The sequence below is a fragment of the Antrostomus carolinensis genome, unplaced genomic scaffold, assembly GCF_000700745.2.
Source record: "Antrostomus carolinensis isolate BGI_N321 unplaced genomic scaffold, ASM70074v2 scaffold5478, whole genome shotgun sequence".
Lineage (NCBI taxonomy): Eukaryota > Metazoa > Chordata > Aves > Caprimulgiformes > Caprimulgidae > Antrostomus > Antrostomus carolinensis.
Window position 1 is genome coordinate 4,295 of NW_010330766.1, and position 19,352 is coordinate 23,646.

At 42.2% G+C, this 19,352-nt stretch overlaps 1 protein-coding gene across 1 annotated transcript in view; it reads left to right on the forward strand.

The window, feature by feature from the left end:
- The window catches only part of ASIP (agouti signaling protein), a 4,699-nt gene extending 3,692 nt beyond the window's left edge, over positions 1–1,007 (forward strand). Inside the window, exon 3 of the mRNA XM_010173001.1 lies at positions 831–1,007. Within this exon, the coding sequence (XP_010171303.1) occupies positions 831–1,007 (177 nt within the window). The remainder of the gene's footprint in view (positions 1–830) is intronic.
- Positions 1,008–19,352: the final 18,345 nt, after the last annotated feature.

Below are 19,352 nucleotides of genomic sequence, written 5' to 3' on the forward strand. Positions count from 1 at the left end.
TAGGGAACCTGCTTTGGCAGGGGGGTTGGACTGGATGATCTCCTGAGGTCCCTTCCAACTCTGACCGTTCTATGATCCTGTGACTCATGAGGTTTAACATTTTGCTTGGTAGGTTGGTCCCAAACCAGCATTTCCCATGATCCAGTCCCACCACATCTCTATGTGGCTATTTAATAAACATATAAATTACTTTATATGTTTCTTTTCCGGGTTAATTAAAGGTGGCCCATCCACCTGTGTCAAACTCAGTGTTGGATATCCAGATTAGGAAAAGGTGACACGTCACGCCTTCGAGCCCACATTACACCCCAACATACTATCACTGGTGTCAAAAAAAGGGTCTTACCCAGATCTTACTCTTCTAACTGACTTGTGGCTAGATGTCATGAGCAGGTTAGTTCCATGATTAATAACAGTTATGTAATATAAAAGCCATGATAATATGTTTATGCATATGATAAATAATATAAGGTTTGGGTGTTTTGGAGTTTGGGTTGGTTGGTTTTGTTGGGGTTTTTTCCTTCCCCCCACCTCTTTTTTTTTTTTTTTGGGGGGTTTTTTTGTGTGGGGTTGTTTTTTTGATGTTTTTTTTTTTTTTAAGTCTAATAACAGTTTTACTAACAAACATATGTACAATGTCAACAGAAGTGAATAGAATACTACTAATATAATACTACTAAGCTACTAATACAGGTCTTGCTGCTACTCATCTCAAGCCAGAAGCTCCCATGGGTGGCTTTCTTTGCACCTAGGCTTTATTCTGACCCATACTCATTTTAACATTTATGTGAATTTTCATGGTGGTTGTTTTTGTTTTTTTTTTCTTCTAGAAAAATGCTGCACCAAAGACACCTCCAAAACCAAGGCCCACACCAGCTGCTGACTGTGTGCCCAACTTCAAAACCTGCAAACCCCACTTGAATTCCTGTTGTAACTACTGTGCTTTGTGCAAATGCCGAATTTTTCAGACCATCTGCCAATGTCTAATGCTAAACCCAAAGTGCTAAACCAAACTGGGAACACAATCAGGCTTCTGCCTTTCATTAGTTTCTCAAAAGTGACTGATCTGAGATTCTGATTTTCCAGAAGAATTCTGGATTCTTGTTGGTTTGGGGGGGTTTTTGTTTTGTTTGGGATTTTTTTGGTTTGGTGGGGGTGGGTTTTTGGGGGGTTTTTGCAGTTTCTTTTGAAGGGTCATATTAACCACAGACTGCAGTATTGTCTAACCTGCACCACAAAACCTGCACCAATGGCACACAAATGGCCACACTAAGAGGACTGGTTAATCCAGTGAGGGACCAAAGCTTGAGTTTGCCCTACAAGGGCAGCACAGCACCAGCTTCCAGCATAGCCAATATATCACACTGAAAATGCAGGCTTTGGAGTTAACTCTCTTTCCATACATTCAGCAAAAACCAGGACAAGAATTTATACAGGTTATTCTACCTGAAAAGACAGACCCAAAACAATAAGGTGATTTTTCCAACCATCCCCAGTTTAGCTTCAGTGCATCCACCTTCATTATTCATTCTACCAGTAACCAGCATCTCCAAAGTGTAGAATATACACGTCTATTTGAACCCTGAATGTATCTGTGCCATGTGACTTAAAAATCAAAATGTTGTCCCTAGCTGTATCCATAGGAATAGAGTCCTCAGCCCTTCTTCTCCTGCTGCCAAGGACACTGCAGACAGAACCCAAAAGCAAGAACACATATCCAGGACTTTGAGGAAGACAGATCAGCATAAAATGAACACGCATCCCACATGCACATCTTGAAGAAAACCATTACAAGCAATTAATATCCCTTTCTCTGCCCGTTCTTACTATGGGCAACTCCCAGCACCTACCCCAAGCATAAATTTAGGTGGCAATCACTATGTGCTACATGAAACCAGTGACCACAGGGGGAAAAAAAAAATCCAAAGTAGTGTCAACCCTTAAAGCTCAGAAACAGCTCTGAAGGTACAGACGAAGCTCAAGGCAGCAGCAAACCAGTGTCTAGAAGACATTTTTCTCTTGTTCTTGAAGCCCTTTGCCTTAATCTTGAGTTATCTAAGATGGCACAGGAGGAAACCCCTTCTTGATTAAACAACAGGAGAGATGTGGCAGGTCACAGGAGAGCAAGGAGGGAACAAACCCAGAAGCTGTCCTCAACATTGAAGACTCTTCATCCGCCAGACTCCAGCTCTCGCCTTTTACCTCTTCTGTCCTGTATCTACAGCATTCTTCCCCTCCACTCCTGTACCCTCTTTTTTTTCTTCTGTGGGCCTTTCTTAATTTGGGTATTTCCCCTTCCTCCCACTGCTATTGCCAGTCCCCACAGGACCCAAGAGCACTCCCAGGGCTAAAACCACATCTTCCACGTTCACTCCACCTGCCTGCTAGATGACTGTGCCAGTGTCCCTACAATGCTCTTTAGCTCTCACAATCAGGTATTTTCTAATCATGAATTTCTAATCCCCATCCTGAATTTTCTAATGCTCTGTGCAAATCTCATTGAGAGGAAATTTCTTTATTGATTTATTTGTAAGCACTGCTGAGGGCTAAAAAAAAAATAAATAAATAAATCTTCCAAGTAGGATGATACAGATGACACTCTAAAGGGGCTCAAGTCATATGCATTTTTTTCTTCTAATAATCAATCCAGAGCTCAAAACATAAGTTAGATGTTGACAGAAACGTTTGTTCATCTTAGATATATATATAGAGAGATATGACAGATTAATCTAAGAAAGAGGCTAAATAATGACAGGATGCCCTTGTGTTGCTTATCTTTTATAAAATACATCAGCTGTCATATATGAAGCAAGCTTGAATTCTTTTAAATGTACATACATGTGTCTTTTAATCAGATATCCAAGCTCAGGAATGATAAAAAGAGGTTGAGAAGGAGGAATGATACATTACAACAGGCTCAGGAAACAGGATTTGGCCACTTCATTTACTAGGTAAAGATGCAGGTTCCCATCAAGTTCTTTGAAAATTCTTGTAAGTATAAGAAATTGTCCTTGGTTGGTACCAATAGCTTATCAATAATCACACAACTTCTCACATGAAAACAGTACCATTTTCTTACCAGAATGTCCAGCTGGTCAGAAAAAATTGTATTTTACCTGGGTGGAGTGGAGAAGGAGAGGAAAGGGAAGGAAGGAGAGCCAGAAGTCAAACAGCTGTTCTCTAGACAGCAGCTCCCCCTCCAGCTTTGCAGAATGGTTGAAGCTGGCAGGAACCTCATCTGGTCCAACCTCCTGCTCGAGCAGGGTTGCCTAGAGCTACTTGCCCAGGACCATGTCCAGACAGCTTTTTAATATCTCCAAGGAATGAGACTCCACAACCTCCTTGGACAACCTGTGTCAGTGCTCAATCACTAGCACCATTAAAAAAAAAAAAAAAAAGAAAGGAAAGAAAAGAAAAGTGTTTCCTGATGTTTGACTCCTTCCAGTATGTCCATGTCTCTCATGCTGGAACTGGACCCAGCACTCCAGGGGCAATGGGTGTGAGCTGGAACACAGGAGGTTCCACTTAAACTTGAGAAAAAACTCCCTTACAGTGAGGGTGACAGAGCACTGGAACAGGCTGCCCAGGGAGGGTGTGGAGTCTCCTTCTCTGGAGACACTCAAGCCCTGCCTGGACACCTTCCTGTGTGATCTCATTTAGGTTCCTGCTCTGGCAGGGGGGTTGGACTGGATGATCTTTTGAGGTCCCTTCCAATCCCCAACATTCTGTGATTCTGTGTGATTCTTACCAGTGCTGAGCAGAGGAGAAGGATCACCTCCTTGACCGGCTGGTAACACTCCTCCTAATGCAGTCCAGGACACCATTCACCTTCTCTGCCGCAACAGCACACTGCTGGCTCCTCTTCAACTCCACGTTCACCAGGACCCCCAGGGTCTTTTCTGCAAAACTGCTTTCCAGCTGGGTATGCCCCAGCACAAATCCATGCAGGGGGCTGTTCCTCCCCAGGTGCAGGACTTTGCACTTCTCCCTGTTGAACTGCATGAGGTTCCTGTCAGCCTGTTTCTCCAGACCATTGAGGTCCCTCTAGATGGCCACACAACCCTCTGGCACATCAGCCACTCCTTACAGTTTGGTGTCAGATGCAGACTTGCCAAGGGTACACTCCACTCCCTCATCCAGATCATTAAAACGTTACCCGCAGCTTGATGCTGATGGATAAGGAAATGGAAAGTGCTGGGACCCACAATGAGGAGCTGGAGACACAGAAGCTGAACCAGTGAAGTACCGGATGGTGCACCGAAGGGAAATGAAAAACCCTTTCTTAGGAGAACGAGGAAATTTGTTTTTCAACACACATGCACATACTTTTTAATATAGCATTTATATATAGTGCATTTTGGCAAAGTTGATTTATTCAGAAGCCTTTTTTGTAACTGGAAGTGATTAGAAAGTTATGCTTTCTTTGTCATTCATCTATCACACCAAAGAATATATACAATCAAGTACGCTGAAATTGTTATTAGCCTTAGTGACTTTACTTTTCTGGCTAAAGATCACATTGCATGAGGTATTAATAGGACACAGAAATCAGTAAAACGTGTACACCTAGTATTTGTTTCCTGTATTTAGTTTGAACAGGTATTTATAGTGAGGAGTTGTTTCTAAATGTAAGAGTTCCCCAAGGGACCTATCTGAAATGTTATCAGCCCATCGATTATTGTCCTGGTTTTTAGCTGAAACAGAGCTGGGTTTCTTTTTAGTAGTTAGAACAGTGCTGTGTTTTGCTCTCAGCCTGGGATTTGTTAGGAGAGAAACGCTGAGAACATCCCCATGTTGCATTTGTGTCCCTGGCACTGAAGGACTTTGTGTTTGTCCATCTGCAAGCGCAAGATCTCAGGGGGTGAGGAATATTGACATGGATCAGCTCCATGGGCATTGGGCTCTGCCAAGGGGCTGTTCCATCTCCTGTCCCCCATGGGCAGGAGATCCATGAGGGGCTCTTCCTCTCTTGCTCTCTCTGGCTTTCGCTCGGGCTCTGGCTCTCCTGGGATTGCGGTTTCGGGTCAGGATTGTCAGTCCCTGGGGATGGGCCGGGCTTGGTCAGCAGGTGGTGAGCAGTTGTACTGTGTGTCACTCATTTGTATATTTTGTCACTGTTATCATTATCACTACTATTTTAATATTAGTATTATTTTAAGTTTTCTTATTTCAATGATTAAACTGTTCTTCTCTCACCCTACGAGTCTCCTAATCCTTGCCCCCAACCCTCTCCCCTATCCCCTGGGGGTGGGGGGGAAGTCTGTGGACAGCTGTGGTGGCTGCTGGCCAAGGGTCAGCCCAGGGAAACTATCACAATGATAAAACATACACAACAAAGATGGAGTGGTTAATTTTCAGTTGTCACATACCAAAATGTCTCCACTGAGAACTTACTCAAATTCAAGCTTAGAGACAGACCCAGTAATGCTCCTAGACAGACTCATTTTGCTCCTAGAGACAAATGGAAATTTTACCTTAATTACAGCTTAGTAGGATTAAACACAAATAAATCACTATTACCTTTTCTGAATAATGTCTATCTTGTGTGACTTTAAAACAGATACTGTATTTTCCCCATCCAAAGTCCTGACTTGATTGTTTATTGTCACACTCAAAGACCATAAAATCCACATTTATCCTGATGGATAAAACAAATGATAGAATTAACATCTCAGTGACCATATCAAACTAGGTTTAAACACCTCAGTTTTCCAAGCTAATTACTGAAACTGCCAGGGAGACCCCAGAAGGAAAACAAACAACTCCCCATGCCAACTCTTTAGGATCTTCTCACAGAAGGAAAGATCTGATGGAAGGTAGAATAACTTTTTCCAAGTTCTGCAGATGAGTCAACAGTATCTGTGATGCAGTTTTAGCTAAGGGTGATGAAAGATTCAATAAAGTCCCTTTGAGATGCAGAGATAGTGCTAACCTCATGATGAAATGAATTACAGGAGAACCAGATGGAGATTTGTATAACCAAACTGAGGAGCCAAGGAAGAACTTGTACATGCCATGCCCAAAGCTGATCCTGTGGGAGCTCTATTTTACAGTGCAAAAATTACATCATCTTAGTCCTACAGCAAACGTGCTTCTAAGAGTATTGTGGGACATGCTATGCGTGAGATACTGCAGTCTTGAGGTCACACACAGTATGGGTGTAGACATTAAATGACATCCAAGGCTAATGCATAAAAGCAGCAACTCATAATATTTTTCATCAAAGCATTTCAAGTTGAATTAGACCGTTCTATGGCTAGAAGGGACTCTATAAACACACTAAATAGCCCAATTCAACATTTGTTCCCATCCAGCGTCCTATTTAACTCAGACATGACTGTGAGTTGCAGACTCAGGGCTGAAAAACAATAATTAAAAATGGACTCCCCTAACAGACACACGAGCACTTCACATTTGTTTCTGTCTACTTCTGAGCTCTGAACTGTTGCCCTCCAGGACAGCCTTCTCCACACAGCGACCTCCAACATACAGAAGGAAACGTGGGGGATGTCCTGCTATGGTTACTGCATTGCCAAACCCCAATCACCACTGTAATACCTGCAACAGATTGGTCACAGGCACTTAACTTCCAAAACTGAAACTGGACAGCAAACACTTACTCATTTCCAAACAGAAACATAATCTTAGATTTTTGTAGTATATTTAATAGCTAAAAAGAAATAATTGCTTCCCCTTGTCAGATGCAAACCACCTCAACCACTACATGCTGTTCTAACTGTGGGGATGAGACAAAGTCCCACATCACTTTTGATGGGCACCCCACCAAAGGCAATGAGTGAAGTGCCCCAGTCTGCTAATGCCTGTGGATAGCAAGTCACAACATAGTCCTAAGAATGCAACTGGGGGCATCACAGGTGGGGTCACACATGGGCAGTGCTGAATCTTGGCCCTGCATAAGCAGTTCTGTCATCGTCATCTCTGCTTGTACAATCTCCACTCTCAGACGTTTCATTGCATTTTGCCAATATCCAGACTCCACTAGGTATTTTTCAAAGTTATCATCAGCTCCCATCAATGCAGGTACAGCACCAAGCACAGGAACACACACATAATAGACCTGCAACACATTTCCCCACTCTTAGTAGCTCCTTAAGCCTGTAAAATGGAAGTGAAATCTTGTGGCTCCTCGCCCACATTAGTTACGCAGACAGCTACAGGACCTGTTGTATTATCCCAGTACTCGTAACGTGCTCACTGCTATTCTTGAACACAACAAAAAAAGACATCACCTGCTCCAGAAAGCTCTAGATTAGAGATCCTGAGGTGTTCTGCTGATAACTTATCTAACATGCTTTAACAATGATCCTCATTCCTTCAGATCCACCAATATATTGAGGATCCTGAAGTGAGGAGGAGCTTGCCGCTCTGCTGCTGATTAGCTATTTCCAGTACTTTGAACAACAGTGACAGAAATTTTATACCTAGAGAGGATTTAGTGGTATTTTCTTCCCCTTCCCCACCAAATTACCCTGATCTAGGGGCCAAGACACACAAATGTCAGTCTGGCACGCCAGGTTAGATTAGGTTTTTCTGGTCCTCCAGAATCAACACGGGTATTTTCTGTGTCTTGCAGAATTATATTTGAAGGAGCCAAGAAGAGGGATATGAAAATTTGCCCCTTTATTCCAACCCCCCACCTCTGGTAACTGACTTTCACCAAAGGACGAGTTCAGCAGCAGCAGTGCCATTTTAGACACCAGGAACACCCAAGCAAGGCTGGCAGATGTGACATAGGACCTATAGGAGACCATCCCCATCTGGAGCAGCAGCACAAGGCCAGAGACACACTAGGCTCCCTGAAAAAACAATCAATCACTCTCAAAAGTGCCCTTCCTAAATTTGTGGTGCCTGCAGATTGTTTTCTAAGGTAATACAAAGATTTTATTGGCAAACTTCAGATGATATGCAGGTGGTCAACATATGGCAAAGTCCCTCTCCCATCTCTCCCAGAAGAAAAAGGAGGCTGTAGTCATTTCTGCAAGATTTTTCAATGAAATAAAAAAAATAGTACAATTGCTGCATTGCATATGCACATGTATTTCTATCCAGGAAATCCTCTGAGATTAAATCCTGCCCTGAAATATTTGAGCCCTAGAATGGCTGTAATAGTGTCACAAAACAATTCACATGTGGCATTCATTTAATACACATAAAGGCAGGAAAAGACAAAAATATACCCTCCTTAGTGAGCCAGTTCAGGCCCCTTTCAATCAATGGAAATCTTCTATCGACTTTAATATACTTTAATAAACACATTTACCGCTCACTCTCTTCCATCAGGTGGATTTAGCCAGTAACAGTGTTCTTGTGGTACCCCTGCTATTTCTGGCAGTTTCCTCAGCTAAAATGTCATTCGTGATGTCATATGGGCTTCCCTTCACTCTTCACATCTGCCTCAAATAGGTCAATGACAATATCATACACCTTATAAACAATAACAGACAGAAATCAACCATGAGAATGTACAGTCTCACTCTTCCTGGTGTTCCATGACAAACAAGTGTGGCATTAAAAAAAAAACAAAACAAAAACCAAAAACCGTATCAATTCATTACAGGCTATTGGTGAAAGACAGCAATTCCTTAAGTCTAGAATGGAAACGGGGCAGATGCATTTAAAGTAATTCAACAGCCAGGGATCCCTTACCCTGAAAAGGTCTCAGAAATATGTGGTAGAGCCAGACCACTCTAAGCTAGAAGGTTTCAGTATTTAAAAGATCTCCTTGCTATAAAGCTGTGATTCAATTAATAATTTCTCCATTTGGGAAGCAAATATTTCACAGAATCATAGAATGTCAGGGATTGGAAGGGACCTCGAAAGATCATCCAGTCCAACCCCCCTGCCAGAGCAGGAACCTAAATGAGATCACACAGGAACACGTCCAGGCGGGTTTTGAATGTCTCCAGAGAAGGAGACTCCACACCCTCCCTGGGCAGCCTGTCCCAGGGCTCTGTCACCCTCACTGGAAAGAAGTTTCTTCTCAAGTTTAAGCAGAACCTCCTGTGTTCCAGCTCACACCCATTGCCCCTTGTCCTACCATTGGGCATCACTGAGAAGAGCCTGGCTCCATCCTCCTGACATTCACCCTTTACATATTGATAAACATTAATGAGGTCACCCCTCAGTCTCCTCTTCTCCAAGCTAAAGAGCCCCAGCTCCCTCAGCCTTTCCTCAGCAGGGAGATGCTCCACTCCCTTCATCATCTTGGTGGCTCTGTGCTGGACTCTCTCCAGCAGTTCCCTGTCCTTCCTGAACTGTGGGGCCCAGAACTGGACACAATATTCCAGACACATGAAATGAGCATACCAGATACTTTACTTCCCTTTATTCTCTTCAGCTTGTTCGATATCCCTCCGTCACTACTGCGTTCTTCTTAGTGCCACGGTTTGGTCAGAAATGTCATTCTTTATCTACAAAATGGCATCTCGCTGTCAGGTCAGACAATATCACAGGCAAAGGCCTTCAACTGCTAAAAAGGGTCAAAAGGAGTTTGTATCCAGTTGTTAATAAAGTACATATAGGAAGTAAGTTTTGGAGGGGAAGAAAAATAGGTCTAGCAAATGTTTGTTACGAGTGGAAATCAAGTTAATGCAAAGCAGATACCTACGATAACCACTGTCTCAAAACAGAATCTGGGTGTCAGTCTGATTACTAAGCATTTAAAGGTGCTTCCAACATCTGCAGTATTGCAACTAAGATGCTGTTCAGTTTACTTCTAAAACACTGCTGTTCCATCAGGAAAGAGGAGCACATGCCTACCAATGTGGCCCATTTAACATTCCCTTATGGAAATGATTTCTCAGATGATGAAACCAAAAGCAGAGTGCTATAAAGAAGTAACAGGTTTCCTGAAAAGTGTCTCTGGACTCTACAGTTGGAACTAGTAAAGACTTTGCTACAGACTTTCTAAATATCCTAGAGTTTAATCTCTCTGCTGCAGAACTTTATGGAATTAGACAAGCAGAAGGGATGTCAGTCCCCATCCAGTTCAAAAAGGATGCTGCAGAACCTTAATCCCTTTTTCTTTTCATCCCATTAACTTCTAGAAGTATTTTTCCAGAGGATTTTCTTCTTTCAGTTTTTTTGTTTGCTTTGCCTTTTTCTAACTTGGTGTGCAAACCACAGGCACTCCTGAAGAGTTAGTGTTTTTTAAAAAAGGAAAAACTACTTAATTGTAATTGATGCTTAGAGATGTGCAAAGTGGCAAAAAACGTTACTGCAAGAACTACTTAACAGTGTACATTTACTACAGTTGATTTATCTTAACAAAACAGCCCCAAAGGCTCAACACCACAATTGGCTTCTGAGAAACTTCATATCATCTTCAAGAACCACTTCTATGGAAACAAGCTCGGTCATGAATCAGAGAGTCATCAGTGGAACATTCATTTATCCATCCTTTGTTTTCTCCTCACAGTAATCCGTGTTTCCTGAGGCTGTGTGTGTGCCTCCATCAATCTCCATTTCACTGAACATCTAGCTGTGCAGAAAAACTAAAGAGCAGGATCTAGCAAGACTGTATTGCAAATCAGTCGCTTTTAAAAATCATGGAGACTAGTGTATCTGGTTGAGATAAATGGAGAAAAATGTACAGCCTGTACTCTTATCACTGACTCAAAAGTGGAGGGAAAACAGGGGCAAGAGTTGCCATATTTAAGAGAGAACAGTATTTTCACTGGTAACAATCAGGAAAGCATTAACAGAAAATTAATCTGAAAGATCTTTAAGAAAATATGCGATCACTCTTGGCCAAATCAGAGAGCTGTCCAACGACTAGGAGTACAATCCATCATTAATTTCATTTCACCACCAGGTTCAATCATTCTGCAGGGGCAGACTGCCCAAGACAGTGTTCATTACCATCCTGAGAAAGCCCAACATTGGCCCAGCAGAAACTACTGAAGATGTTAAAAAGCAAACTGAAATAGGACATTGCATTAAACAACTTCCCCCAGTGTGGTAACCAGGTCTGTTTCAGCACAGTTTTATTAGTGGGGATTTTTTTCCTGATCTACTTAAAAATCCCTGTTAAATTAAGAGCTAGTGATGGCTCCATTTGAGGAACAGCTATTAACTAGAGTGGACGGAGGCATTTCCTAGCTCTCAGTCAGTGGTTGTATTTGTGGGAGACGGGGGGCAGATGGGAAGCTGTAAATCTGAGTCAATGTCTATTTTATGAGAAAGAGCACCCACTTCTCTACATTTCTCTGACTGTAGACACTTACCCAAACTGGACATCATTTATGCACAGCTAGAAATATCACTCCTTTTATTTTTACCTTTCAAAACAAGCCTGCAAACAAGAGTAGAGGAAGAGGCTGATGAACTGGAAGGCAGGGCTGCTCTAAGAGTTACCACATTTGCTCAGCCTGATTGAGGACATGAGCCCAATGAACACCAGTTGAGCATTGCTCCTCACTGCTCCAGGAGAGCCTCCTCCATGGTGCCTTTCAAAGGTGCAAGTGTACAGTTGAGTGTATCACCCTGCTTGCCTGTACAACAGACATGTTGAGTTTCACAAATTTGAGTATGAAACCTGCATTTGTTCCCACCTCACACTCTCATCCCTGCCCATGCAAAGGTCTCTATATTTGCAATAAGGCACCATGACCCGTCTCCTCCTCTCTGGGGATCCTGTGTGGGAGATCCAGAGAGCCTGCTGCTCACACCTCACCCCAACCACATGACATCTGCTGTGCAGAGTCAGGTAAGTGAGAAAAGCTGGAGTCTGTAACAGTGACAGATGTGGGATGACATATGAACTGACGTGCAGGGTTTCAGCACTGAGCTGGGGTCACTCACAAGCCTCAATACCTACAGATGCTGAGCTCTCTTTGGTGGTATTGTCCTTTCATTAGCTCCTGCTAAAATCATTGTAAAGTAATCACAGTGGGGCTGACAGTGTGTACTCAGGGAATCAAAATGCTGAAACTTAGGTTGACTGAATACTGAATTAATTTGATGCAGATCAAAAAAAAAAATGAGAAGACAGCTAAAAAAATTAGTTGTAAATGATTTAGTGAAACTCTCAGTGACAGCAAATATGCTCTTGACAATAAAAAAAGCAAGCAAGCAGTCAGGCTGAGTGATTTCATAGAATCATTGTGGTTGGAAAAGACACTTAAAATCATCAAGCCCAACTGTAAACTTAACACTGTCAAGTCCACCACTAAATCATAAGCACCACATCTATATGTCTTTTAACTCCTTCCAGGGATGGGGACTCCACCACTGCCCTGGGCAGCCTGCTCCAATGCTCGAGAACCCTTTCAGTGAAGTAATTTTTCCTGATATCCCATCTAAACCTACCCTGGTGCAACTTGAGGCCATTTCCTCTCGTCCTGTCACTGGTTCCTTGGTTGAACAGACCCACCCCCCACCTCTCTCCACCCTCCTTGCAGGGACTTGCACAGAGCCAGAAGGTCTCCCCTCAGCCTCCTTTTCTCCAGCCTCAACAACCCCAGTTCCCTCAGCCAGGAACTCAGCACACTTGTGCTCCAGACCCTTCCCCAGCTCCGTTGCCCTTCTCTGGACACGCTCCAGCACCTCCATGTCCTTCTTGGACTCAGGGGCTCAAAACTGAACCCAGCACTTGAGGTGCAGTCTCACAAGTGCCCAGTACAGGGGGAAAAGAACTTCCCTGGTCCTGCTGCCCCTGCTAGTGCTGATACAGACCAGGAAGCTGTTGGCCTTCTTGGCTACCTGTGCACTTTTCCTTCAATATGGATCAGACACCTGCTGATAAATTAGCAGGGAGTCAGGACATTAGACAACAAAATACAGTTTTTTTAAAGGAAATGAGCTGCTATACCAAAGGTCATATTTCAAAGTTTTCCATATATTCTGGAAAGCTTCTGAAACAGAAGTGAAATCTGTGTATTTAACTGTCAAGGTTATTCAAAATTGCCCTTGATGAGAGTTCAAACTGAAGTAACACGTCAGTTTGGCCAAAGTATAGCTCATACCATAGCAAGAGGTAAGATGACCCAATTTGAGAAGGTCAGCTCCAATGATCCAATTTAGGAAGAGAGGCTGCTAAGCTGTACCTAAACAATGGTTATGTAGTGCACAATAACAACTAAACAAAAATACCAAACACCTCCTGGCATTAAAGCTGCCAGTTCACAAACCATCCTGCTGACAGGTACTGGGCACAGCATCTCCTCTGCAGGCAGCACTAAACCACAATTGCACTGCAGAGAGTGCAAGGGAGGGCCAGAAATTCTGCCAACAGTTTCATTAGGGTCTGTGTTTGATCTAGTCCTCTCGAACCAATAAAACAGAAGATCTAGCAGAATATATTCAAAATATAATTTTTACATTTATCAACTCAAACCATGGCTCAAGTCAAATTTTCACACCGTTAACTTGCTCAAACTACTGTATTTTCAGCAGTAAAACAGATTTTAATGAGTCTGCTCAATGAAAACGCTGTGCTACAAAGTCAATAGACAGTTCTCTCCCTTCTCAGTGATGCTTTAGTGCCCTGGCCCAGGGTCTTACAAAGCAGACAAGATGTTTCAGACCTGGTCAAACTTCTGGTGTCTGGACACTTCCCTGACTCGTCTATGGAATCACAATTTTGTGTGCTTAGGCCTTTGGAGTTTGAACAGAGGCTAAACAACATCAGTTCCCACTGGGCTCTCCAGGAACAGTTTTGCACACAGAATCTCTCACTAGAAATATTTTTGGAAACTCAGGAGCTGCTGCCCCTGAGCTTAATGTTTTCCAAACTTCCTCAAAGCTCCAACAACAAGGAAACAAAAGACCTCAAATCTGCCAAGGAAAACCAAACATACATATATATATATATTTGTATATACACACAAATAGATTTCTCTACAGATTAAGCACATGAATTCTGCAAACAATCTGTAATGAACATAAACAGAAATGCAGGGAGAAAAAAGGTCCTGACTCACTAAAGATACCAAATGACAATGAAGTGTCATTAACACAGAAGCACTGGTTGCACTAGGCTCCACTCAAAAACACTCTTGGCAAGTCCATCCCCCCCAAAGAAAACCATAAAAACATTTCAAACAAAAAAGCACACTGCTATCATAACACACTGGATGTTGAACTTCATGACCCAACAGCATATGTATTTTAAATAAACTCAGGGTGCCAGCTAGCCCTGTCAACTTTAATTTCTCTGAGACCGCAATTCTTCAAGAATTGAGTCAAAACTTTCTGGGTTAAGTAAGAGAAGACAGACCAACTCAGGTGGCACTGTGGTGGGCATCTGACAAAGACCACTTGGTCAGAATAGGAAGTAGCTGAAAAATTTATTTTGAGAGCTGGAAAAAGCCTCTTGATAGCAAACCCTGGCATCTGCTGGAAGGGCAGTAGGTTTGCACACAAACAGTCCAGGAGATTTATGAAGACTATCAAGACTAATTTCTTGACACAGATAGTCAATGAGCCAACTAACGGAGATGCTCTGCTGGACCTGTTACTCCAAAAAAAAAAAACAAAAAAAAACCACAAACCAAAACAACCAAGCAAAACTGATCAAAGATGGAAAGGCAAAGGCAGCCTTTCCTCCAGAGACTGTGAAGTGTAAGATACTCGACTGCCTGTGCAGTAAAGCAACAAAACTTCATCTGGAGCTGTACCAACAAAAGCAGAGCCAGCAGGTCAAGAGAAGGGATCCTTCTTCCCTGTTTGGTACTTCAAAGAAACCTGCAGTTTTGGCTCCCCAGTATAATGACAACATCAACATACCTGAGAGCATCCATTTGAGCACAGAGAGCCACCAAGATCATCAGGGGACTGAAGCACAGGACACACAGAGACTAAGACTCAGGTTTATTCAGCCTGGAGAAGGGGGATCTATTGCTGCCTATGATGACCTAATGCAAGCACATAGTGAAGATGGAGGTAGATTCTTCTCAGAGGTGCAGAGGGATAAAACTAGAAGTAATGGCCATAGGCTGCAACACAGGAAATTCCAGTTAAACATACAGAAAAATATTTACATCTAGAGGGTGGTTAAATATTAGGAGACAAGCCTAAGGCAGTTATGTGATCTCTGTCACCAGAGGCAACTGAAACTCACCTGTGCAAGCTGTTCTCCAACCTGATCCAATTAGCCCTGGTATGAGGACAGGGACAAACCACAGACCTCCTTGTGGCACTTCCTAAATTATTCTATGAATCCATCATCCAAGTCCAACAGCAGAATTACAACCCTGTACTTCTAGGGACAGCAGATGTTCAGCTGTGAAATGGATTTAGAGAAGCCAAATCCCAGCTAGAGAATAAGAATAACACCCAGTCCTTGTTTTCCTATTGCATCTGTTCTACTACAATGGCATTTTCTATCATCATTATTCTCTGCCACATGCAGCTACACATGACACAAGGTGACCATCACTTACATTTAGATGTGTACTGCAGCTGTGCATGTCTGTGTGGAGCTCAGGGTACACATCTAAATTTAAAGGATAATCCTCTTTGGGATTTGTGAGACCCAAATTCAGTTAAAATTGTTGGTTTTCAGAGGTTGACCCAAAACAAAGCAATGACAAGAGCAGCATACTGAGCAACGCCTTGTTTACTCATCCCCCCCCCTTTTTTTTCCTCTCTTCCAACAGTTCACACTACACCATGCATTTTAACTGCTCACTGACATCACACCTGGCCCTTGGACATGCATCTCAGAGCACTTCAAGCATGTTTTAACATCAAGATCTTCTTACAACCAGAACCAGAGGTAGCCTGCTGTATAATATTGACTAAAGAGGACAGTTACAAGAGAGGACTTCATAACATACATAGAGATAAATCTGTGTAGGCAGAGGGGAAGAATTTTTCCTATAAGATTCAGCCCTTCAAATATTTAAATAGGTTGAGGAACAGCTTTTCCCAGCTCAAGTTTATGATGCAGGCTAGCCACAGCACTGGCTTTTACCTTGAGGAAACCTCATGGGGATACATTAAATATTTTCAGTAGCTCAAAGATCACACAAAAGTAAAGAAATCCATGGCAAAAACAAAAGCATCTCACTATAAAAAACAAGTCAGGCCACAGTCAGATGTTTAATAAAAGCACTTTGAGTCAGTGACAAACAAGATACAGCAGACATGACAATTCAAAAAAAATCAAGATGGGGGTAGAAGTGTGCTGCTGGTGTTTTCAGAGGACTGAACAAGGTCCTTTAGCCCAACCATCCCCTCAGTGGCTTCTCAGCCATTCACAAGACAATAGAAGGCTGCCCAAAAATAGTCATTTTTGCCTCACCCCTCCTCAAGTTGGTATGGAAGAAGCATAGAAGGGTCTTTGTTCTACAGACTAAAGCCAATGGAATAAAGTAACCCAGTCAAAAACTCCAGCTCTAATCTCAGAGTAAGAGATTAAATTGATTTTATAGGAAGGAGACCAAGTAACTTATACTCCTCCCTACTTCCTCCAGTGTCACCACATGCACTTCAGCTAGGGCAGCTTTGTGGAGAGAGGCCTGACACTGCCAGCCTCCTAACAGGATCCATCTCATTTAAGCAGGGCATGGCAGAAAGCATCTCCCTGTAGACACTGTTCCCCATATTACTGGTTAGTCTGTTCAGCCACATGTTTGACAAGCCTACACATTTTCATTTAGCAATCATCTGTCCTGCTCCCTTTATTGGGACATTAGGAGCTAATAAAAGGTGCATAGGATCCTTTTCACCATGCCATTAGTTAAATAACCAATTCTAATTCCAAGGGTCAGAGTGATCCTCTTTCACTAAGAAGTAAGGCCCTGAAGCTGCCTTGGCAATGGGAGGGGTTCTGCAGCACTGAGAGGAGTATGGCAAAGCACTTGTTCTCAGAAGCCCAGCACACACAAGAGCTTTGGAAGGTTGTATCCCTGCACTTTGGTCTTTGGGTAGTGCCACCTGCTCAGTATCTGTAGTGGTCTGGCTTGAATGGCCCATCTCTTGATAAGCCCAGGTATTTGGCCTGCTTGTCACTCAGCTTCGTCAGCTTCACACACAGTTTATCCAGATGAGCAGCAGCCACAGCTTCATCCAGCTGGAAAACAAAATATTGAGACAAGAATATTAGCAGAACAGCATCCTATTAGTTCAGGAATTCACGGTCAATAGTGAGAAATGAGTATGTGAAAACCAACAGCAGGCCCAAGGAGGACTTTGACTGACAGACCAACGATCAGATGGCTCTTCCTGCCCAACATACCTCACCTGCTTGAGCGCAGAGGCATCTACCTTGAGTCAAGCTTAAGTGAGACAATTTTATATAAAGAAGCCAATTTCAATCTTATTTACACATTCACATCCATCCAACAAGTAAAGAACAGATCAAACTATTCAGAGATACGAATATCCAGCTTGGTAGAATGGTAAAGCCCCAGTCATGTTTCCACTGCAGAGACATTTGGACATACTGGACTATCATTCTGTAGTTTTAGATAAGTTCTAATACTGGGAAAAAATGTGTCTCCTTTCCAGATATCCCATCTTGGGGATACATGTATTAAGAAATTCATTCCAGAATTACTAATTCAGCAAGATTACTACTATCTATTGGCATTGTCTTCATGAAGAAAAAAAGCCAAGATGGGCTCTAGGACATTGGCTGAGAAATGTTGACATACTTTCTTTTTCTCAGAGGTGTCAGGCAGACATGTAAAATCAAGGGATTGAAAAAATGTGTAAAGTTACAAGACAGTGAAGCGCTACAGGAGAAAGGTACTGAAGAGTCAGAAAACAAACAGTAAAATGGCAAATGAGCTGCTATGTCAGAGGGGAATGTACAGCCATAAAGGATATTCAAATACAGAAAGCACAGCACTTAGAAGGGACCAAGTGCTGCTGAGTCACAATAGAAGGACGAGTTTGACCACCATTTGTAACTCCTGCAAAACATAAGTAATCATTGCTAAGGAAACAGGTAAGTCTAAATTCTAGCAGCACAGGAAAGTCTGGCAATATTTCCCCCATACCAGTTAAATAGATGAGAAAGATTGCAATATATTTATTTGAAGGGCAAATCAACAAAACAATCAAGGGCCAGATCTTCAGCTTGTGTGAACCAGCATGTCCTAAATGATTCAATAACCAGTCCTAGATTTCCCACTCAAAGGGACTGTGGGAACAAGCAATTACTCTGAAGTAATCCCACTGTAATAACTCAGGTAAAAAGCTACATCTGCACAGATTATCATCGAGCTCAACCTGCTCACCGTAGCGCTGCCAACATCTCTTGAGATAATAGAACTGCCAATATCCCTCGAGAGCCAACACAGCCAAAGATGTACAAGATAAAATTGAAAACATAAGACAAAGTGGTTGAAGAATGTGGAAGTGAACCATGAAAGCTACCAAACACTACATAAGAGTCAGGGAAAGCACAAAAGAAAAGGTGACTGGAAGGACTGTGTTTAAAACAGAAACAAGCATTTAAGCTTAATAGAATCTGCCAGAGGGGAGAAAAAAAAAAAGAGGATTAAGAATTGAAAGCAATTGAATGCATATTTGGTTGACTAGACTGACATATGAAGCAAGTTTAAGACAGTTGAATGACACCCACTTGAAAAGGACTCGAGTCCCTGACATTTCCCAGATCAGGTTCTCAAACTGCAGCAGAGAAGCTGCTTCACAGCTGCTTCAGCTTGGGGATTTCAAGACTTTAAGATAAAAAGGTACATGATTTAGATGAAGGTAAGCTGACATTCTTACCTTAAAAACAGATAGCTGAAAATAAGAACAGACAAATTTGGTGCCAAGAACATGGACACAACAGTTTGCCTAGATTTCTGGAAAGACACATTGCAGCAATGTGTGCATGTTTGTAATAGCTGATCATCAAAGCGATGTTCTTGCAGTCAAAGAAAGTGCAATGTAAGGTACTTGTTCTTAAATTATACATTTGGACCTCAAAGCTACTACAAAGAACAGGGAAAGATACTAGCCAGAAAATTAATCAGAGAAAGTTCTTCAACCCATATTTTGTTGGTTCTGACAAGGCAGTTGCTTTATTCTTTGAAATTTTCTATGGAGCACAGTGGGTAAAAATAACATTTTATCACAATATGTGAACCTGAAGAGATCTCTGCCGTATGCTCCGCTAACATGTGACTCTAGTTTGTAAGAAACTGTTCTGAGCATTACTTCTCATTTCCAGTTCAAGTATGTTTACTAAAAATTCTTATTCAGAAAGAGGATGAAGCCACATTTTATTAGCAACATTGGACTATCATTTCTGAAAGAATTATCAACAAAATGTTTCCTTTGCAGATGATTATGTCAGCTTGCTGATCAACTCCTACACTTTATTTCTGGTATGCTTTGCTTGATCATTATCATAAAATCATAGAATGGTTTGG